This window comes from Pagrus pagrus (assembly GCF_965226575.1).
Source record: "Pagrus pagrus genome assembly, chromosome: 11".
NCBI lineage: Eukaryota > Metazoa > Chordata > Actinopteri > Spariformes > Sparidae > Pagrus > Pagrus pagrus.
Window position 1 is genome coordinate 22,432,226 of NC_140195.1, and position 23,195 is coordinate 22,455,420.

Here is a 23,195-nt window from a genome sequence, read left to right on the forward strand (position 1 = left end):
GTTATTTTGGCATCTTTAGCACCGCGGGAAAACAAAGCATTTCGTAAATAACAACTCGGAGCGGCTTCTGCAAGTTTTCGAGCTTTCACGGCTCCTGTGGGCTTCGAGCCAACATTTCCCCCTTCTTGTGTCCGCACTTCAAAGGGGGAAGAGAGCTCGGGGCTGGCGTGCATAAAGCCTCTAAGAATAACCACACTGATCAGGAATCATCAGCGAGGTCCCGGGGATGCGCGAACATCAATGTGCCGTGAGAGGGAGACTGGCCTCCGATCAGTGCCATAGCTCTAAGATGCTTTGTGGGTATACGGTCCCCAGAGTTTCAAAGGGTTGAGGGAGTTCAGTGCTATCTCTCTGCACCAGGTAGCCTGACTAATAGCGCACTCATAGCTTCTTGAATGTCAGAGCATCCCGTGCTCGCTTCCTGGAAATCCAGACGGAAATAGTCTGCAAAGTAGCGTACAATATAAGCCCACAGCTGGGGTTGAAAACAGCCCCAGAAACATTTTTAAAAGCTGCAATACAAGCCAGGAGGATGGGTCATAAGGCAGAGCCCTGGCATTTTACTGAGGGAGAAAGAAAAAAAAGTGTCTGAGTACAGCAGCTAAAGGTATGGAAATACTGCGCAGGTAGTTTGTGAAGGGATGGTCTGTGATATAAAAGCTTTACTGAGGCCAAAAAAGCTTCATTGTTGTGTCTGTATACCTCGCAAAAGTCACAGATTCTTTAAAATTAAATATCAAGAAAGTTGCTTGGTGTCGGGCAAGGGGACACATCAGCTTCACAAACGCCTACTGAACTCCTGATTTTTGAATATCTTGTGGATGTAGCCTGTTGTCTCAGTAACAGATGAAACAGAGGTACGCACGCAGGTGGAAGACATTAAAACAAACTACAGATTAAAGGGTAACTCCTCAATTTTACACATTAAATTGTGTTTACAGGTCTTTGGTAGTATATGTGAAAAAAGTAGTATAAAGTATAGGTACTATATTTTGTGGCTCCAGAGGAAGTTAAGTTAAGTGTAATCTTATAAATTGCCTCCAGTGATGTCACTCTGTGGCTAAGTAGCATTGTGGGTAATGTAGTGGCAACTTTGAAAAAGCATGAAGAATGTTTGGAATAAAAAATGAGCATCTCTGGTTCTGTGGTATGGATTTTATGCATTTGATTTTTAAATTGTCCACAATTAGTCCTTGACCAGTGGACTGGTTTTCAAAACCTGGTGCCTACATTACCCACAGTGCAACCTATCGACTGAGTGACATCATTAGAGGTCATTTTATTTACTACATGCAGCTTCCTCTGGAGCCACAAAAGGCTTTATACTACTTTTTTCACGTATGCAATTGCATATGACCATGAACACACTTTAATGTGTAAAATAGGTGGGTTTGCCCTTTAATATAAAATATCTTTAAAACATTTCTCTTTGTAGTGCTCTTTTAAAACTGCAGTTTGATTGTCGGTGTGCTTACATTATCATTTTCTCTTGGCACTGGTAAAGTACATTTCGTGTTTTACTGACAAGAAGCCTGGACAATTTCAGCATATTATGGAGTCTATTTGAGAGAGTCACTGAGATATGCTCGGTTTATTCACAAGACACCAGACTTGAGGCCTCAGAGGAGGTGCAGCTTGCTGTAAAAGTAAAAGCAAGCTGTTCTTCTCTCCGTTAAAGCATTCAAATGTTTCCTGTATTCATATTCCTCCCACTGTCACTGTGGGAGGAAAACCTTGAATATCCATTAAGTAAGTTTTAAATAAATTCATCAAAGTGTTTATATTACCAGCAGGCATTTATCTCAATATAAATTTGTTTTGGATGGGGATGTATCCTCAGCAAATATTATTCTTTTATTATTCATTATGGCTCTGTGAAGCTCAGTTTGTAAGTGCCAGCACTGCCAGGGGTTAGGGGTTCAAATCCCTACATGGTTCATGGTCATTCACATATGGCATTGACACTGCCACTGCTAATAGTCTGAGTCACACTGTCTGAACTCTCGGTACTACAAGGAGCTGGGATTAAAAAGGAGAAAGGCCCAAAAGGGGAGATATAGTACAACTAGCATGCAAAACCCCAAAACAGTAAAATTGGATTTGGCCTGAACAAAAGCCGTATGCTGCAGCTCCGAAACACACTAAACTCTGTCATGGTGCCTTCAGCCCATTAGCTCACAGCCCGTGTACCCACAATCACATGGGTTTAAATCCCATTTCACACTGCGTTGTCACATCCCTTTGTTTGGCCTCTCTGTGTTCACCGTTCTCGAAAAGTCCTAATAAAATACAGCAGTTTTGAGGTTGAATTCTCAAAACGCTGTGTAACAAAAAAGTGCGAGCCATTTTATGTTTTTCAGCTGCGCAAGTCGCCCGCATGTCAGGAAAATAAATATGTCAGAAGCTGCAGAACAAACGCTGGCCTTTTTTTCAACACACGTTAACCGTTTGAAGCTGTTAACGGAGCACACAGAGGAGCGTCTGATGCACAGTCACCTAAAAGTAATGACCGCAACTCCCTGAGAGAGCGAGAGCATGAGCAACCACACGTGGCACATGCATACAAACAAGTAGAAATGACTGAGTAAATGGATGGTTGTGGTGAGAGGCAGGCCATACATTAATGCCTGTGGAGTAACACAAGCGTTAACATCGTGAACACTTCATTACAAAACACACACACACACACACACAGCTCAGGCGCTGGCTTGACAGTTGATTTCTGCGCTCTGTTTGTTTGTTAAAGCCTTTCCACCCTTGAGGTCTGAGCACTCATTATACTCAGCGCAAAGTAGAACAGAGTAGACACACACACACACACGCACACAACAGCGCACACATACACACACAGTAGCCACAGCAACATAATGGTTTAAACCACCCTTTTACAACAGAAGCACTAATCCTTTACATTAAACCAGATACACTTAACTTACACACACTGGACACAAAGAGCCCTCTCGCTTTGAAAGACACACTCACTTTTGACCCATATCACGCTCACACACACCCTCATGTCTATTGTACTTATAAACAAATCCACAGCGTAACACAAATCCACACTCTGACCTCTGTGACATGTCAGCAGCTGTTTGCAGCAGCAGCAGCAGCCATCATCCTCCATCTTGCATCTGTCTTCTGTTTGAACTGTGCTGCTGCTGCTGCTGCTGCTGGGTTCAATCTTCAGACATTATCCTCGTGTGGAAAAAACGTCAGAACCACCTTTTTTTATTTTTCATGCAAAAAGTGCTGTCACCAGGGCTCCACCTTCTCTGCAGCGAGATATTGTTGTTTTTGAGTTAAATAATTTGGTGTTTTGGAGCACTGTGTGCTGAACGCTCACTCTTATAAAACACTGCAGTAACTCCAGCACCTGAGGCAGAGTGTGTCTACAGCAGCTCCCATCACTGCGAGTTGACCTTCTGTTCTGTCGCCTGAAAAGGTCCCAAATTTAAAATTTTCCAAACAATTGCTCCTGTGGGGCGGGGTAACAGTGCAGCAGTAATGGTATGCTCAGTGCAGCACAAAGGACTCCTGTGATGTTTACTTGTGTATGCCAATCACTCAAGCACACATAGAGAGAAAGTTACAATTATTAGCATTTGCAACTTTGATCATCTGACTGAAAACCTAGGACGTGCTGTGGTAGCAACTTGTCAATCACAAGGTAGCCACGCCCTAAATCATACCCTGAATGTAGTGCTTGAGACCATGAATTCATTAGGAAGCTGTTTACTGAGGTAATAACACAAGTGAAGAAGTAGGGTTATTTTCTCATATGCTAACATACAACTTGACTTTTATTGAAACCAGTTGAGTCACCCCTGCTGCTCATTAGATAGAATGCAGGTTTATGGCACGTTCGCTACAGTTTCACTTGTCAGCCTCGGAAGCTCCGTCCATATTTCATACCATCAGTGCTCTACGGACGTCAACAATATGAGTGTTCTGTTGCAATACAGCTTCCGACCACCAGTGGCAGCGATTAGCACAACTGCTCTCCATCACTTTTTATATTTTTTGTGCAGTCCTTTTAATTACTTTTCAAATCAAACACAAATGAGAAAAAGGGTAAATATGGAAAACTGCACCAACAAAATACAAATGGAAGATGGTCCAGGCGTGTTTATCACAGTTAACATCAGGGTACGTCAGATAATCAATCCTTCATTTACAGACAGCTGATGCGACTTCAATCAATTTTTTTAGGCATGCACTGGAAAAAAGTTTAAGATTAATGAGATATTAATGACAAGAAATTAGACAGATATACTTGGTGAGATTTTGAGTTTTTACAGTGTAACTTATCACTAATGGATCAATTCAGCTGCTGCCCCCACCCAGCTTTCTACTATTACCAAATACTGAGATACAGAGCAGACACAGAAGAGCACATGAAGGGATGTATATTAATAGAAATATCAGCACACCATTGCTTCGACATTAGAGGTTGTCCAGGGTCTAAAATTTTGGGAACCGCACCGTAACAGACCCTTGGGGAAGAAACGACCCCCCAGATCTGACAGGAACCCAAGGACAGTCAGACCTGAGCAGACCCAAAGAGAGAGGAGGACACTGACGCTGGCGGCAAGACTTAACGACCACTTAACAGCAGCAGCAGTTGAAAAGAGCAGTGAGACATGTAATTTTTCCTGCACTTCACAGTTCACACGTGCATAAAAAATAAATAACACGTCTGCTGTGATCTTGATGCACCGTGTGATCAAAGCTGATTCTCAGTCCAGACTAATGGCTAATATAAACACATAACTATAACTACAAATTATACACAACACTCATTTACCAGTTTATGAAGTAGAACTCACAGTTACGGGATATTTCCCAACTTTATGAGTTGACAAGGATTGCACCAGATGTGTCCTCCAAATTCAGGCAAAGACCGACTAAATTTCTCCACCACATTTTGATTCGATTGTTAAAGGGAACAGGCTTTGTTGACCCATGAGGACGTATACAAAAATATCAAATAAACCCAGATTAACCTGAACAGTATATTTTTGTGTGTTAAAAGCGACAACAAACTCATCAATTCCAGCCTCGCAGTGTCTCACAGTTAACACACAGCTCACAGGCTGGATGACTTGTTTGTTTGCTGTAATCATGTTAATGTTGTAAAGCTAATGTGGTAATGATTTATTGATGATACGAGGCTAAACATAGCATGGAACTTCCAGTCTGTTGGTGATCTTTCCTCATTTACCCCTGCATCGTGCCTCTCCTCCCGCTCCTCCCTGGTGGCTGATTCGGCCTGAACCCATTTTAATCTAGCCGCAGAAAAGCACAAACAAATCATTAAAATGCTATTTATGAACACTTACATTTGCATTCAACATTCAGTGTTTGGCCCTTTGGTGTCTGAAAGGTTAAGAGACTTCTGTTTGTGTGTCTAAGAGGTTGCAATTCACTTTAGTTAGTTTTGTATCTAATTGTTCTTTAAAGGAGCAAATGCAAGAATTTTAGCTGAAAACATTAAAAAATGATCAACAGGATGTGAGGACATATAAGTTCTGATGTCTATGTATTGTGTTGAAGAGATATCGACCGAAGTTAGCATGCTAACCAGCTAGCATCAACAGTCCCCCCATGCTCCAAGCTGCCAGTCTGAACCAAGGACGTTATAATTATAACGGGACACAGCCATTGAAGCAAAGTCCCATTCATTTCTATGAAAGCTGCTGAGTGGCACATGATGCCTAAATGACTCGACTGTCTCCCACATAGCTTCCACATTGCGGGGCTCATACAGTGTGCGCAGAAGAGACTTCCACCGGAACGAGTCATTTTGCAGGTTGTGACGCTCAAAAAAATGTATCCACCGTTTTACATATGCTTCTTTCGCAATGTTAGCTTATGGAAAAGGTCTTTTGGGGCCCCAGTGCATCACGTTACACATTTGGCCACTACGAAAACTGGCTTCAAAGCCTGCTGCTTGTCCTGGGGACCTGGTCTGGACAGCTAGCTGCACTGCTAACTGAGCTAACTAGCTAATGGTAGCTACAGTAAGCAAGTTTGGGGTTATTCTGATGATATGTTGCCCTCCATTTCTTTTTGCATGACTTTGACAGGACACCAATTCTTCCAAATTGCACCTTTAAAAAAATGAATGAATGTAAAGCTGTTTCTCGAGGGGATGAAGTTTTGCTGGGATAGTTTTATTAAAATGTGAATAGTGTCATGGTGTCTTGATGATTTATTTGTGTTGTAGAAGCCCTTTTTCTCCACATCTGGTGCTCTAGTCTCGGTCGAAATTTGTGTCTAGGTGAATTTTAAGCTGCTAATGGGGAAAATGTAATAGATAAATGTCAGTGCAAAGTCTTCCTGCAAGTTGCTGGAGTGTAACAGAGGCAGACTGAGTGGGCAAAATGCATCTCTCCGTGTTTGTGACATTCAATAAATCACCACTTCTGAGCACATTTTCAAAGGTAGTTTGTTATGAATCATTTCAGTTGAACTTTTTCCCGAGTTTAATGCATTCTGCAGGCTGAATATGCGATCAGAGCAGACGCCACATTCAGCCTGCATAATACAACTAAGTGATATGTACAGAAAGTTTTAAGCATCTTCTCCGTCAGGCTGCAAAAGAGAAGTGCGGAGAGCTGTGCGTTGTCGTGAAAAATGCATGGATGTGCTCTAGCAGTAAAGAATAACAGAGGCTGTACGCGAGAAAAAAGCCTCAAGAATGAATCTCAGGAGCAAATCTTAAATATTTTGAGTTTTGAGAATCGACTCACCATCACAGAAGGTTCATCTGAAGCAGCTTGCTGCCTCAAGAATTACTGTAACTCATTCTGATTCCAAGACAGTCACACATTTCATAAGAATTATTTGTCTCCAGTATAAGAAGGTAGTATTTGGTGAAGGTTTTAAATGGACACGTTTTTTTCCATCGAGAGGTGTGAGAAGCAGATTTCAGGAGCAGAGGATTTCCAGACCAACTGCGAGTCTCACAGCAGGGATCATGAATTTGTTATGCTCTCAACTCCTTAAAAACTTCTGTCAAAATATTCACTCATGGCAGCCCATCAGGCCCGGATTTCCACCGTCACGGTGTTCCCCTGTGTATAATGTTGCCTTATTAATCCCTAGTTCTCAGCAGTCGTCCTGTCACTCAAAACACACTGTTATCCCAGAGACAGGGACACATCAAATGGACTGTATTTGTACAGGGCAGGTCCCAGATGAGGATGTGCACAGCTGTGTGAATGCAAACTAACAGTACAGTCACCTCTGGGGAACAGACACCTGATCAGTATGTTTAACAGACGCTCTGATTCCTCTCTACGTCTCAGAGAGAAACACAATAGGTCTTTTGATCCATGTGCATACAGTGACAGAAGCCATTTACTTAATCCGTGGGGACAGCCCACTTTCCTTTTAATGCAAGCCTTGAATTGTCAAGCACTTAAGCACACTGCGATGGTGTTACGTTGTTAGCCAGACATGCCCCCACCACCACCACTCCTAATCCATCTGCCAACTAATATCTCTGGCCTCCGGTGAGCTCAAAACCACTGCAGGATATCAGATTAATGTCTGACACAGAGCAGACACTGGGTCGCTATCTGCAACATTATAAACACTACTAACTCTTTGCTGCTCAGTATCTGCTATAACAACACAGCTAAGGGCTAACTTAAAGGATAAATCACCCAAAAATGAAAAATTGAGTCATTATCTCCTCACCCTGAAGAAGAGTCACGTTTTGTTTTCATGTTTTTTGAAGTTTGGTAGTCCACAAAACATTTCTGGAGACTCACAACAAAACAACGTTCCACCATTCTCCTGAACAACTGAAGTAGATGGGGACTTGTTTTAAAATGTAAGAAAATAACCAAAAGAAAAAGATTCAATGGCTCCATCGTCCAGCATAATCCAAGTCTCCAGACACTCCACAAGAGCATCTTTTCAAATCAATTTGGGATCTCAAGGCTTCCTTAGATTCGGATTACCTTGGAGGAGCTGTATGGAGCTATTCTATGTTTTCATTCAGTCGTTTTTGGTTTTTTTTACACTTTAAAACAAGTCCCCATCTACTTCGAGAATGCTGCTACACTGTTTTGCTGTGAAGCTCCAGAAATGTTTTGTGGACTACGAAACTTCTCCTGACTTTTTCATCCGCATGGCAATTTTCATTTTTGGGTGAACTTTTCCTTCTTGAAATTAGGCACTAAGGTCATGTCCACACTTACACGTGTATGTCTTAAAACACAGCTTTTTCTCTGTGTTTTGGCCTTTTATACACACACAGATGGTGTTGTAAGTCACTGAAAATGGACCTTTTGGAAAATTCCAGTGTTTGCATCTTGACGGGCAGAAACTGAGATTTTTGGAAACTATGAGGCAGAAACTCGCATCCTAATCGTCATTGGCAAATGTGAACTCAGAGCATAATATTGTGCATTGAATGGATGTTATATTGTCTATATTCAGAAGGACATAAACAGACATTGATAAGAGAGACAGAACGGCTGCTGGCAGTGTTGTAATATAAAAAGCATTATCTCGGGGGATTCTGTGAAAAGCAGGCACTTTTCCCTGCCTCGTCATTTTTGTCCTGTAAAATGAAATGAAAGGTATATGAAGTAAAAGTGAAAATCATTCACAGTATTTTCTGCAAATATGCAACCAGCTTCAGAGTATACAATCTGCTTCCTGTTTACAACAGCACATGCATGCCCAGTGTATGTAAATGACTATGAGATAGTTAGTAGTAGTTAGTACGGACGGAGATTATTTCTGAAAAAACACTTGTCTGGATGGGGATCGTTTCTTGTTTAAAAAAATAACCCAAAACAACCAACATCATGGTTATGAGAGTCCGAGTATCCTGAAGAGAAACCTGCATTCTGGCTCTCTGCTCCTCTGAAGAGAGAAAGCTGTGTCAAACTCCACCACCTTCTCTGCTCGGCCTGAACCATTTAGCTCCCGACTGGTGCAGGATGCATCGTGGCTGAAGATGTACCGAGTGCGTCTAATGGTATCTAATGGGCTGGTTAAAGTTTCCTCTATCTTGTGGCTGCTACATTGCGGTTGGCGTGAATGTACTGTATATGTAGGCTGTTGTTGTTAAGTGAGTAGTAAGTGCTGTGTGCTCATGCTGCACACACACACACACACACACACACACACACACCGCCTTGTGATGCATAATATGATGCCTATAGCAGGCACAGGTGTGTCGCACAGACTGAGCAAATAGTAAGGGTCAGGTTAAGCTAGAAAATGATTTGCTCATGTGAAGAGTCATCCAACCAGGTCTGAAAGTGAAAGTATTTACTGCTGTTCCAAAAGGCCTCATTCCCAGGAGGATTGCAAATCTGACGCTGATTGAGAGAGGAGCAACAGGGCATAATCGATTAAATATGGGGATGAAGACAATCATGGTGTTGCACTGTGATGTATATACATGTAATGTATGTACATGTAAATGTAGGTACATGTAAAAGTGATGAAATAGCTCTGTAAAGAATGAATAAAGAGCGCTAGAGAGAGAAGTTTAAACCGTGCTTATGTCCTCAATCACAGCGAGAGGTGTGATGTCATTGTCGGAGTGTTATTCGGACAGTTATAGAAACTCTCGCTGCCCTTTACACACTGGAATAGCTACAGTAATATAGTTATAATGAAAGAACGACATGTCGTACCGGTCTTCATCTATGAAAGAGTAATATAAAGCCTTTTGTGGCTCCAGAGGAAGCTGCATGTAATCTGATGAATTGCCTCCTTTTAAAAACCTGGTGCCTGCATTACCCACAATGCAACTGACCAACATCACAGGAGGCAATTTATCAGATAACATGAAGCTTCCTCTGGAGCCACAAAAAGCTTTGTAATAGTTTTTTCACACATGCAGTAGTACTCCCCAAGACCTGTAAACACACTTTAATGTGTCAGAATTAAAAGCACCAGTTGCCAACATAAAATGGTAATGTGCTTTAATATTCAACTTCAACAAGTTGTTGCAGTGGTGGCACTATAATTGTAGTAGTTGTCACAGAGATGGAAATAGTGGTAGTTGCGATATCATGATGCTGCCAGATATTCTCATTAGTTATAGTACAAGCACTGGCATGTTAATAGATGTACTGAAGTAGCACATTATGAAGATAAAACACCTTGAAATAATGTAAATCTGTAAATATGAAACGACTGAGATTAGATTTGTATTTATTGTAAAATGATAAAGCATACTTTTTTTTCACTTAACCTGGAAATGATCTCTCTCATTCTCTCATATCTCCGACTACTCAAATCAATACAGAGTAAGAGGGAGACGGGTGGTAAACACACACACACACACACACACACACACACACACACACACACACACACACACACACACATCTTTTCAAAAAGGCTATTATATAAAACCACTTTGTTCTGGTGGTGAAACTGTGCCTGTAGGGCTTCCTGGAGGTTCAGAGGGCAAACCATGTTTTCATCACAACATGACATTAAAACTAGTTCATGACATTTACTTTCTGTGTTCAGTTCTCTTTTCTTTTCTATGTCTTTGTTTTGAAAAGAATACTTATTTTTCTTTGTTGTTGACAATGAATACATGGAAGGAAATAGATCGATGGATGTAACAAAGGAATTAATGTTTCTAACCATGACATTAACAATAGAGTAGCACACACTGTACTCTACATGCAGCATCACTACAGTGAATGAGTTCAATGACCTATATGTACTGTATGTGTATTCATGATGCACTGACCTGTGTGACAGTAAGCAATAACATATATTAAACCAGTGTGTAAATGAATTGGCGATGTCTCTTCGTTCTCAGTACTATATGAAACTACCACAGTCCCCAGAACACACAGAGGCCATTAAACTCAAGTCAGCATGGCGATAAAGACGTGTCGGCTCATCAGATGTAATAACATCTGAATGTTCACTCTTCTTTTTACTAACACAAGCATACAAGCGCAGTCATGTGACAAATGACAAATTATACACATTTCTTTTGTATGTGTTTAATTTTTTTTGTGTTAACTTGTCGTCTTTCAACCGCTCTGTACCAAATCTGTTCATTAATCGCCCCTAAATGATAAACATACTCCACTTACCCACTACAGAACTGCTGAGGCCTAAATATCTCCAGTGACTACACAAATTAATTTGTAGTCTTACATGATGCTACAATGAACACACCACTCTTAACTTCACTGTGACACTCTAGAGTCTTAAACAATCTTTATGATCTTAAACTAACTCCATTTATCAGCATTTTTTTTATCAGCAATGAATGAAACTACCAGAGCTATGCAGTGTGAAGGGCTTCACTCACAGTGACAAAACCAAAAAACTCTGCAGCTCTATGCAGTTTTTTCTTTGCCTGTTTCAGGTTTCGTTTGTTTAGGTTTAGGATTACATTAAGAAGATTTCCTTAGGCGTTATTCGAGACCAAACCAGAGCTAAAAGGAGAATTAATTATTCATCTCCATTCATCATGTGGACACAATCATGCCTCCAAATGAATGCCAATGTCTCTCCAAATCTACTGGATGTGTAAGTAGTTAAGTATTTGCTAACACTAATAAGGTGTGTGTTTAAGCTTGTTGTGGAGCTCTTTTGCTGGCCCACAGATGTAATCAATGCAGCTTTAACTAAACATTAACCTTATCAGAGTCAGAAACACTACGCAGGTGAGCTGTATTAAAGTATTTGTCACTTATGAAAGCGGTCTCACAATCAGATACTGATACTTTATGCAGTTTGCAAAGCAATATAAAGAAGCAGGTTAAATCATGTGTCCAAACCAACTGGTGGACATCCGCATGTACAGGACACTGAAGGGTTGATAGATGCTGTTAATTAGCATGAAGTCTACTATGACAAAGATTTACAGCAGTGTTGGCAACATTGACTGTAAAATATAGACAGACCTTTCTGAGTCTTAAAAGAAAAGCATTCTTTCTAATGACAAACGGTTGATTTCAAAAAAAGAAGTCTTATTGTATGGAAGCTTATGAGAAAATGACACTACTTCTCACTTGATTTATTACCTCCATAAACTGTTTCCTGATGTGTTTATGGTCACAACCACTAGTTTCAAGTCTTCTTCAGTGCAGCATGATGTTCATTTTGTGACTGATGGTACCATTTAGAGTAAAGTAGTCGATAAAGATAGGTAGAAGTGTTACACTGAAGTGTTCACTGGCTCTGTCCTCTAGTCAAAATATAGTCACTTCTGGCATCACAAAAACAAGATGGCGGCCGCCATAATGCCAAACTTAAGGCTTAAAAACAGCAGTCAACAAACCAATGGCTGACTTCACGGTGGGTTTACACTTGATTGGCAATGACGATTTAGCTACTGCCTGCCAAAAATCCTTTTTCAGTGATGTATCGTTTCTCTAAAAGAATATCAAAAACCAATTGTGGTTTCAAAATTCTTTGGTATTCTCTCCCAATAAGCCTTTTTCACAGCAGATATTCAGATTTTTCTTGGTATTAAAAGTGCAAATGTTACTAATAACATTAACAACGGCTCTGTTTCACTTAAGTGTCCCTGTAAATCATGAAAGTGTGATAGAACCAGCATGATCAATATCAGGACCCTGAAACTGAAGCAGCTAAATGAAATCCAGCCATCATTCATCTGATTATTTACACCTGTGCTTTTCCGACTGTCTGCTGTTGAAAATTTAACAAAGACTTTCTAACACACCACGAGTGTTTGTTTCAACCTTCATCTACCAAGGGAAGTCTAGTTAGGCTCACGTTTTCTTCTGCTCAGCACTCACACTGCTACATAGTCACAACTGGGAGTTGGCCAGTAAAACCACAGTCTGTGCTGCTGGCCACAGGGGCAGTTGGGGGTTGCTTTGCTAAAGGGCACCTTGAGCTAATGCTGTTTGGGGGTGCCAAGCTAGAATGTTGTTTTTTCATCTCTCTGCCTCGAACCAACTGACCCTAAAGCCAGTTTCATGTGTGTTAATGTAAATTTTTCATGCACTTAAAAGGCCAACAACACAGCGTTTAATCTCTCTGCACCACCAATATGGGAATTATCCGAACAATCAATAGTGTGGAACTGAAAGCCATGAGGAGAGAAAGAAGAGACAGAGAGGAGGAGAGAAGAAAGTGTGAAAGACTGAGGAAGAGAGAAAGCGAGACATGCACTAAAAGAGGAGTGTAGTCCCAGCACTCTCTGGCGTGCATAGATATTATTCATCGAAAAGACATGAATACACTCGCAAGTGCAATGCTTTGAGCCACCTGAGAGTACACACACTTAAGAACATACACACAAACACACTCGGCTTCTACGCGCAAATATAAATCATGCACAAGCACGTGCACGCATGAAAATCTCACTGCTCCGAGGAAACACTGTTCAAACACACAAATCAGGCTGAAACACACGAATGCATAACACATTCAGGCACTCGAGTACACACACACACACACACACACACACACACACACACACACACACACACACATACACATACACACACACACACACACACACGAGGAGAGGAAATAAGTAAAGAAGAAAGCAGAGAGGAGGAAGGAGGAGCAGAGTTGAAACCAATATGCCATGGAAGAGAAAGAGCCCATGAGAGTTATGAGAGGATTACAGAGAAGTGTTGAGGGAAAGAGAAGGAGAGGAAATAATAAACAGGCCGAACACTGAGGAGATGGACAGAGGCAAGGAGAAAGGAAAAGAAACATATGTAATGTAGAAATGCAGGGAATATATATATATATAGCCGAGATGAGTTCATTCATCCATCCAGCCAGCCATTCAAGGCCGGGTAGAATAAAGGAGAGGAAGAGAAAGTGATGGGTGGAGGAGGGACGGGGAGTCACAGATAACACACAGCTCACAATGAAAGTGACAGCTTTGCTCCGAGCCTGACTCTGGCTGACTGTTGTTTCATTATAATCTCATAACTGTCAAATCCTGAAGCGACAGAGGGAGAGAGAGACACAGCGAGACACAGAGAAAGAGAAAGAGAGAGAGAGAGAGAATAACATACTTTCACAGTGAGAGAGAAACAGCGAAATAATGGGAAATGAATCTGCACGTCTGACTCAACTGAGCTGAATGCACATTGGAAGAAACAGATGCAGACAAAGGTTGGCACGCACGTACATATTGTTCATACATGCAGCTTATGGGACACACACACACACACACACACACACACACACACACACACACGAGAAGAGTTAGGTCTGCCTGACTTCACACAATTGCTCTCTCACATTTCTATTTATTAAACCTCTCACTCGTTCACTCAGTCAGTCTCCTTCATTAATTTAGTCACTTATTCACTTGTTCATGCACTCTGACTCTTATCGTAAGCTTGGTCTCGCACTCACTCACTCTCTCATTCACTCCTCAACACTCACTATGTCGGTCACCTATTATCACTCATGTATTTCATAATTCACTTTGTAATGTTTCACCTTCGCTCGCTCGTTCAGTCACTTTCTCTCTTCCGTTCACTCATTTCCTCGATCACTCACTCACTCAGTCAAACTCAGTTTGCTCAGTCAGTCACAAACTTAATCCCTCTCTTAATCATTTACTCACTCAATCTGTCTATAGCACATAATGTTTAGAGTTCATCCACCCCATGTCCGTATATTCATCCAGTATCCATTTCTTTGCACTTACACTCTTATAACAACCAGCACAGTTGACTTGTATACATACTTTTATGGCGTGCTGTTTATGGTGTTGGCAATTGCTGATTTTAGATTAATATGTGTACACCTGATTTCTCTCCACAAGCTATTGTACAGAACAGCTATGGTAAAGAATGGTAAAGAATAAAGAATGGGAATGGTCCCATTCTTTATTCTTTACCATTCTGTAACGTATTTGTACAGGTCTTGTTGTCAATGTTTCCTAGGTGCATGTCTATTTCTGTGTAGGTACATTGCAAGCAATGTCAAACCAGAGCCAAATTCGTTGTATGTGTACACATACTCTCCGTTAACTGATTCTGATTGATGTAAGAGTGATGTATTGTCAATAAATATCATCAGGAAATTAATAGAAGAAATGAATCTGTTTACGCTCAGCATACATCCAAACAAAAACAACCAAAACTTTCAGAAGAAAAACACAAAGTATATACAAAAAAACCTCAAGTGATTGATGATGAATATAATGTATATTGGCTATGATGTGTCAGCTGGGACAAGCTTTGGGTTTAGATTGAGGCTATGCTCTCACTTGCTCACTTGATGGGTTCCTCACTCATTCACACTCCTTTCCTTACTCACTTGAGCACTCACTCATCCAAAATGACACCTAAATGAATATGCATAAGCCTGAATCGTCACCAGCGAGGCTGGTATAAAAGCAGAGTAAATAGGGTAGCAGGTCACACACACTCCCCAGCCACCCATCCTCCATTAAATCTTTCTGACAGAATACAAACACAGCACTAACCTCCCAAGCAACAATGCTGCTCTCGTTTTTCTCCTTTTTTAGTTTCTAGGGCTTTGATCTCTGACAGCAAAGAAGCCTGTAAGGCTTTTAAGGAGCCTTTATTGTAAAGCCAAAGCCTGGAAATGCAAGTAAATAAACCAAAACAAATGCATCTGAAAATAAATTGGGTTAGGGTTTAACTCTGAAGTCAAAATTATCACTGACAAAGATATAATTATATCCTGGCTCTGCCAGTCTACACTGTGTGCCTCCTTGTTCCCTTATTAGATAGATTTTCTTTAATTTTACAAAATCACTATGGCAACTTGGACTGCATCTAGCCCAGATCACCTGTCAATCAAACAGTGTGGGTGGTACTGTGATACCGATCACTGCCCATAACTTCACAGGTCTTCTTCCACCAGTAAAATTGTCATTTCCATGCCTGAAATAAAATACCGTCTCCACACTAGCTGCTTGCAATAGCATATCTCATAACTGCCAACATGCTGACTGATATGAAAATGTGATATGAAAACCCTAATTATTACCCTCAGTTATCTCGAATATAGAAGTGTCTGCAAATATTTATTAAACCTGTTAAGTTCTTGCACACATTTCTTCCTTCTGTGATGAGTACTGTCACGTTTTCTCACACAAAATCCACACTTAGCATCATAAGAAGCACATTGTGCTTCTTTTTCCACGTCATCCTTTTCTCATTCTCTTCTCACTTCTTCCACACTTTGAAACTCCGACAAGCACCGGTCTCCTAATTGTTTCACTCACACGCTTTCAAGTAAATCCAACTTTCGCTATCACAAACACATGCACACACACGTTTCTCCCAAGAGCCTTCTACTCAAAGGACTCAGGTACATGTTGCAGATGTCTGAGACACATGTAACAAATCTGATTTAAGCTCATTCCTCAGTCTTTCATGCACACAAGTCAAGAGGAAGAGACAAAAGGGTAGAAGCAATGCCGACAGCTCAACCAAATGTCATCCAGTCTTATCACCTCCCTCTCTCACTCACTCAGACCTGTGGAGTCTGAGTCCTTATCTTCACAGTATTCGTTACAGTGAATAAAGCTACAGGGGATTCCAAACTAACTGCACACACACACACACACACACACACACACACACACACAAACACACACACACACACACACACACACACATACAGCCTCCGTTCCATCCTTTCCTCCCATTTTCCCCTTCACGGTCTCTTACCTGTGACTGTGATCAGCATGGGAGCCACCAGCGGCCTGTTGTTATCCAGTTTTCGGCTCAGTCGGATCTCTCCACTGGTGTGATTCAGGAGCAGCAGGTGAAGCTCGTTCCCTCTGTCGATGGTGTAGTACAGCCTGTCAGACACATCGGGATCATGGGCGGGTACTCTCCCAATCACCCCGCTGGGGAAACTGTTGGAGCGATTGGACACGAAGTTGTTGAAAATGATTTGGAAGTCCTGGAGAGTTGGCTTGTTGTCATTCTGGTCCACCAATCGGATACGGACAGTGGCCCGGCTGACTAGAGGTGCTGACGTGGCCTGAACGACAATGACATACTCATTGCGGGTTTCATAGTCAAGATCAATGAGTGAAGTAAGCTCCCCTGAGAAGATGTCCATCTGGAAGATCTCAGGGATGTTGCCCTCCACAATTTGGTACATGATCTGAGCATTTGCACCCTCATCCGGGTCAGTGGCTGTGATTTGGGCCACCACTGAACCAACTGCACTGTTTTCCTTCACGAGAACCTCAAAGTCATCAGCAGGGAAGACAGGGGCGTTGTCATTCACATCTAGGACTGTCACCTGGATGTGGACGGGGGTTCGCTGAGGGGGCACCCCACGATCTACAGCATAGGCTGTGAGCTCGTAGAATGGTACACTCTCACGGTCCAAGCGGCGAACTGTTCGGACGATACCAGATGTAGGCTCAATGGTGAAGTCTCCATCCCCGTCCTCACCGTTTTGGAAGGTGTACTGAACACGACCATTGGCGTGTGCATCTCGGTCAGTGGCTGAGATTTGGAGGACACTGGTGAAGGGCGGGGCGTCTTCGCTCACGGTTCCCTGATATCTGGGGCTGAGGAACTGAGGGGCATTGTCGTTCACATCGTTCACATTCACCTCAACGTATGTGGTGTCTGATTTCTGTGGTATGCCGTTGTCTTTAGCTGTTATGGCCAAAGTGTAGGTCATCTGGTCCTCGTAGTCGAGCTCTGCCTGGAGTGTTATAGCCCCTGAGGCAGTGTCAATACGGAATTGTGGGATATTGTCCTCGAGGAAGTATGTGATTCGAGCATTTTCACCGACATCATCATCTGTGGCGCTGATCACAACCACAGTGCTTCCAGGTGGTCGGTCCTCATTCACACTGACAGAGTAGTGGGCGCTCTGGAACACAGGCCGGTGTGTGTTGGCATCTGTGATGTTGATGTGCACCTGACAGGTGTCGTGGAGTGTGCGGTCTGAGGCAGTGACTGTAAGAACATAACGCCGCTCCTGTTTGTAGTCCAACGGGAGGGCTAATGAGAGAAGTCCTGCCCCTCCTGCTGTGCTGATGGCAAAGCGGTTCCTGGTGTTTCCTCCTGTTATCTGATAGGTCACTGCACTGTTGACATCACGATCTACAGCCGTGACGGTCACTACACTAGTGCCGACTGCCGCATCCTCATTAAGACGAGCATAGTACTCCTTTTGGAGGAACTCAGGGCGGTTGTCATTAACATCCATCACTGTAATTGTGACACTTGCTGTAGCAGAGAGAGGCGGCATGCCATAATCCCTGGCCTCCACGCCGAAGAAGTAGTGCTCGACAGATTCGCGGTCAAGAATGGAGCTCACAGTGACCCAGCCTGTTGCAGAATTGATGACGAATGGTGTGTCAGAGCTGGTGCCAGTTAACCTGTACTCCAGGCGGGCATTATCAGCAGAATCTGTATCAATGGCCTGAATGTGGAGGATGGAGCTACCAACCGGGGCGCTCTCAAGGACAGACGCCTGGAATGGTGTGGAGACAAAGATCGGTGGGTTGTCGTTCACATCCGTCACCTGCACACTGACAATACCAGTGTTGTTGGAAAGAGGTGGTCGGCCATTGTCCTGCGCTCTAACACGGAGCGTGTACTCCCGTTCGGACTCATAGTCCAGTGGTGCCACAACCTGGATCTCCCCAGTGACACTGTCAATGGAAAACTGTCCACGGCTGTTACCGCTGATGATGTTATAGTGAACAGCAGCGTTACTGTCCTTGTCCCGGTCTGTGGCGCTCACACGGAGGATCTCAGAGTGAGGCCGCACATCCTCCTTCACTGCCACCACATATCGCTTCTCACTGAACTGTGGCACATTGTCATTTTCATCCAGAACAGTGATGAAAACTTTAACAGTGGCAGAGCGTGGCCCCGGCTCCTTCCCCTGGTCACTTGCCTCCACCTGAAGAGTGTAGTGCTCATTTGTTTCCCGGTCCACTGCTCCACGGGTTGTAATGAGGCCAGAGCGTGGGTCAATCTCAAAAGCTGCTCTTGCAATTGTAGCTGTGTCACCGACAAAGCGATAACGGATATTGGCATTGGATGGGGAGTCCAGGTCTGTGGCTCTAAGCTGTAAGATAGGATATCCCTCCTCTACGTTCTCCCTGATCGTCTCCCTGTACTCTACCTGCTCAAATATAGGAGAGTGATCATTCCGGTCTGAAACTGTAATGGCCACCATTGTGGTGCCAGAAAGGCGGGAGGAACCAAAATCAGTGGCTGTAACCCGGAAGTAATGTAAATCCATGTGTTCTCTGTCTAGAATCTGAGTGGTGGTGATGAGACCTGTGTCTGGGTGGATGTGGAAGTAATCGGATGATCGACTGTTCATCAGCGGGGCTATGGAGTAGATCACCCTGCCTGCATCTCCCGCATCTGGGTCTGAGGCGGACATGACAATGACCGAGGTGCCAGGTGGCTGGTTCTCAGCTACCTGTACCTGGTAGTTATACTGGGAGAAATGGGGGTGTCTGTTGGCTGCACGTCGAGAGCGAGGCCAAGGCATCAAAATCTTCCTCCCCCTTTCTCCCTGTGAGGTTTCATCATCTGCTACTATTATCAGCCTTTCCAGACTCCTCTCTCCCCTTATGCCGTGCCTCTTCTCCTCCTCCCTCTCATCCCCCTCTCCTCCATCATGGCTTTCATCCACCGGGCTCTCTTTCTTCCCTGTTTCCCTATCAGGTTGTGTGATGGTGGTGCTGCTACTGCCCCTACCCTGACCCTTCCCTCCCTCTGCCTCTCTCTCCTCTGCCTGGATCGCCTTTGTTATTCCCTTCTCCCTCACCCACACCTCCTCCTCTTGCTCTTCTCCCCCCGGTTCTCTCCCTCCCATCAGCCGCGCCTCTCTCTCGCCCGCCCCCACCTGTAATTTCCCTCCCCCAACAGCGGCAGCAACAGCGGCGGACCCCTCCAGGCCCTCTCCCTCCCTCTCTGCGTCCCTCTCTCTGTCTCCCTCGGCCCCCATCTGCCGCCTATCTAAGTGTCTGACACCTCCGGGCTCTAATGGCACTTGCTTACCGGATTTTAATTGCATACGCGCGCGCTCTGAACAGTCGGGGGAGAGGCTGTCAGCGCACCCTGCGCGGAGCATCTCTCGCAGCGCGCTCTCCCACAGGTCTTGCTGTTGTGTCTGACCGTGCCAAGGCGATTTTTCTATCTCAGATTCGTGACTAAATCCGTCCACCTCCTTGCTTCCCTCCTCCTGGTTGTTGTTATTACTGTTGGTGTTGAATGTGCGCCACACAAACACGCGCTCGGAGTCTAAGGGAGCTGTCCGTCGTGCTGATAGCACGTCCTTCACGGAGGGTGAGCGCAGAGAGGCAGAGTCATCCCGCCATGTGGTCTGGTTCATTTCCGAGAAAAGGTGTTTTGCTGTTGCAGAGCGAGACGCGGCTGACACAACACCGGGAAGCTCAGCAGGCGAGAAAAAGCCTGAGTCACCGGCAGACTCTGTCTCGGAAGTTGCGTTTACTTTCTCAGCAGATAGACGGAGCCGTTTGGATACTTTTCCACTTTTTGCACACTCGCCTGTTTGTGTTTGAGGGGGCGTAATGGGCGTCGAGCCGGGATATTTAGATGTGATTTCGGGAATTGCGCTTTTGCGAGATAGAAAACGTTGGCTGCGCGTCTCTGTGATGCTGCTTGGGGGAAATTGGATGGGGAGATTCCTTTGAGTTATGTCTCCCTCCGGGACCATAAACTCGGCTAAATATCCATCCCCCACTCTGTCCAAACAACCAAAGCGACCACCGGGAACCTCCCAGCTTTCTCCCCGGGTTTGCCTGCTCTGCCCTCTGGTTGCCGGTGCTGATTTCCCCTGCTGAAGCTCATTACCAGCCCTACACAGGAGCGTCAGAATCTGAAAAGCCAAATCATTATCCGGATAATTAGATGAATTAATGTGTTTGTTGCCTTGTTTCATGTCTCCTCCTCTCCCATCCTTTCCCTCTCCCCCCTCATCCCCCTCCTTATCCAAAATTCTGTCTTTATCATCACTAACAGGGGGTCCATAACCATCTAGGTGCGCCCTGGTTCTGGGGTTAATCACTTCCTCCTCATCATCTCCCCCACTCCTCTCCCCCCTCTCCCTGCTCCTAACGCAGCCACTCAAACAGCTATCATCACCCCCCTCCGTGATGCTGCTGGGATCGATAACATTGTGCCTGCCCAAATGAGAACAATTACCAGCCCTCCTGTCCACGCTGGCTGAGCCCCCATCAGCACCCCAAACCTGGCGAGAATGATGGATTGTGTCTGGTTGGCCGGTCTTGGAGGAATCACGTGTTGAAAAATGACAAATATAGTCCAATTTGGATCCCTGGATACAGTCTGAATTGTTGGTGAAGCGGGGATGAAATCTGAAGGTGTAGAGTGAGGGTGAATTGTATCCAGAAACAGAATGAATGCACCGAGAGCAACCGGTTGGCGAGCGGCCAGGTGAGGGGTGACAGGCCGGGGAGAGGGCTTGTTTGCAGGGGCTTGACCAGCGGAGATGCCCGGGTGTCAGGGAGCACCATGTAGCAAAAAGCCTCCTCACCTCAGGAGCCCTCTCCCACACCTCTCCCCCTCTCCTCCCTCCACTTCCGGGTGCCCTCCACAGGCCAGAGGCGTGCACAAAGGCGCTGGCGGCGCCACGTTTAGCGAGGTGTGGCCTCGACGCCGGCCACCGTTGCGCGCACGCTCTAGTCCTTTGTACTGCCCGTTTTTTGCCGCTTTGAACCGGCGAGGAGGTGAAAGCAGGTGAAGAGTGAGGAGAAACAACGCCCTTCCTCCTCATCCTCCCTCTCTCCGCTCCCTCCCCTCCGCCGACGCCATCAGAGCTCGACCTGCTCCCAATACCTGGGTGGAGAGGAGGAGGAGGAGGAGGAGGTGATGGTGGGCCGTTTCCACTCCTCCAAAACGTCCCGACTCCTTTCAGTCTCTCCTTCCGTGTCCCCCTCGCCCCATCCTGGTGATATCCTCCCAGCGTCCCCCCTGCGCGCCGCGCTCCAGAGCATCCCTCAGCCTGTATCCGCTCTCCGGTCCACCTGCTTGGGCGTAGATTCCAGCTGCCCCTCGGCGACACCCCTGCTTCCTCGCACCGCTGCTGCTGCCGCTGCTGGCTCACTTTACCGGCGTCTCGGTCGCAGAGGGCCGGGGTCCATCGGTTGGAAGCCCCTCCTGTATGCACCGTCCCCGGGGTGAGGGCGAACAAAGGGCCGAGGAGAAGCAGGTGGAGTGCCAGAGAAGAGAGCAGGAGCGGGGTGAAGCCCGGTAGCGGTGCAGCCATTTAGTCTCTTCCTTTCTCTGTCTCTCCTCTCCTTTCTCCCTCTTCCACCTCTGCCTTTTCTCTCTCTTTCTCTCTCGAGCGCGTCTTCCCCGACTTCTCTCTCTCCTTCGCTCCGGCTAGGTGGCCAGTTCCAGCACCGCCGGCACCGCCCGACACCTTCCCCCAGGCTCCCCCGTCTCTCCGTCGGCCTGGAGAGTTGGCATCTACCCGCTGTGGTCCGTGGAGCTGGAGGTGTGAGCGTTAGGAGCGGCGCGGCAGCAGCATCTCTCCTCCCGTTCATTCACATCCAACATGGCTTACACACTCACACCGACTGACTGGCTGGCTGGCTCACACACTACCCTTCCGTGTGTGTGTATGCGTGTGTGAGTGTGAGTGTGTGTGTGTCTGTATGTGTGTGCACGCTCCTCCAGCAGCGGCGGCACAGCCCGGTGGTAGGCTATCCATCCATCCACACACACAGTCATACTCTCCTCCCTCTCTCCTTTTCCACCCCTCCCCCTATTGCTTGCATCTCTCTCTCTCCCTCACACACACACACACACACACACACTCTCTCTCTCTCTCTCTCTCTCTCTCTCTCTCTCTCTCTCTTAATGGTTGGCTCCGGTGCGCAGGGCTGTTACACAGCACCCGCGGCGGCAGCCATGTCCACAACTGGAATCGGAATGGGGGGGTAGCCTGAATCTTACACAATCACACCGTCATCACCTTATCATGTGAAGAATTATCAGCCTCACCAACAGCCCCGCAGGTCACCCTCTCCCTGACAAACCCTGTAGTGCTGCTGATTCTTCGAAACGAGACCTTCAAATGGGATTCTGGCGTTTTAAAATGAAATTAAATGATGTCACAGTGGGGGCGGCTTCTGGATGAATTGCAGGAATTCCTCGAAACTTTCAAGGGGGGTGTGTGTGGGGGCAACATCAACATAACAACTGTAGTAGGCTACAAGC

At 45.1% G+C, this 23,195-nt stretch overlaps 1 protein-coding gene across 1 annotated transcript in view; it reads right to left on the bottom strand.

Annotated features, from left to right (window-relative positions):
* Positions 1 to 22,646, bottom strand: part of celsr3 (cadherin, EGF LAG seven-pass G-type receptor 3) — a 110,758-nt gene extending 88,112 nt beyond the window's left edge. Inside the window, exon 1 of the mRNA XM_084366607.1 lies at positions 16,662 to 22,646. Coding sequence (XP_084222733.1) covers positions 16,662 to 22,239 — 5,578 coding nt within the window. The 5' untranslated portion in view covers positions 22,240 to 22,646. The remainder of the gene's footprint in view (positions 1 to 16,661) is intronic.
* Between the last annotated feature and the right edge of the window lie 549 nt (positions 22,647 to 23,195).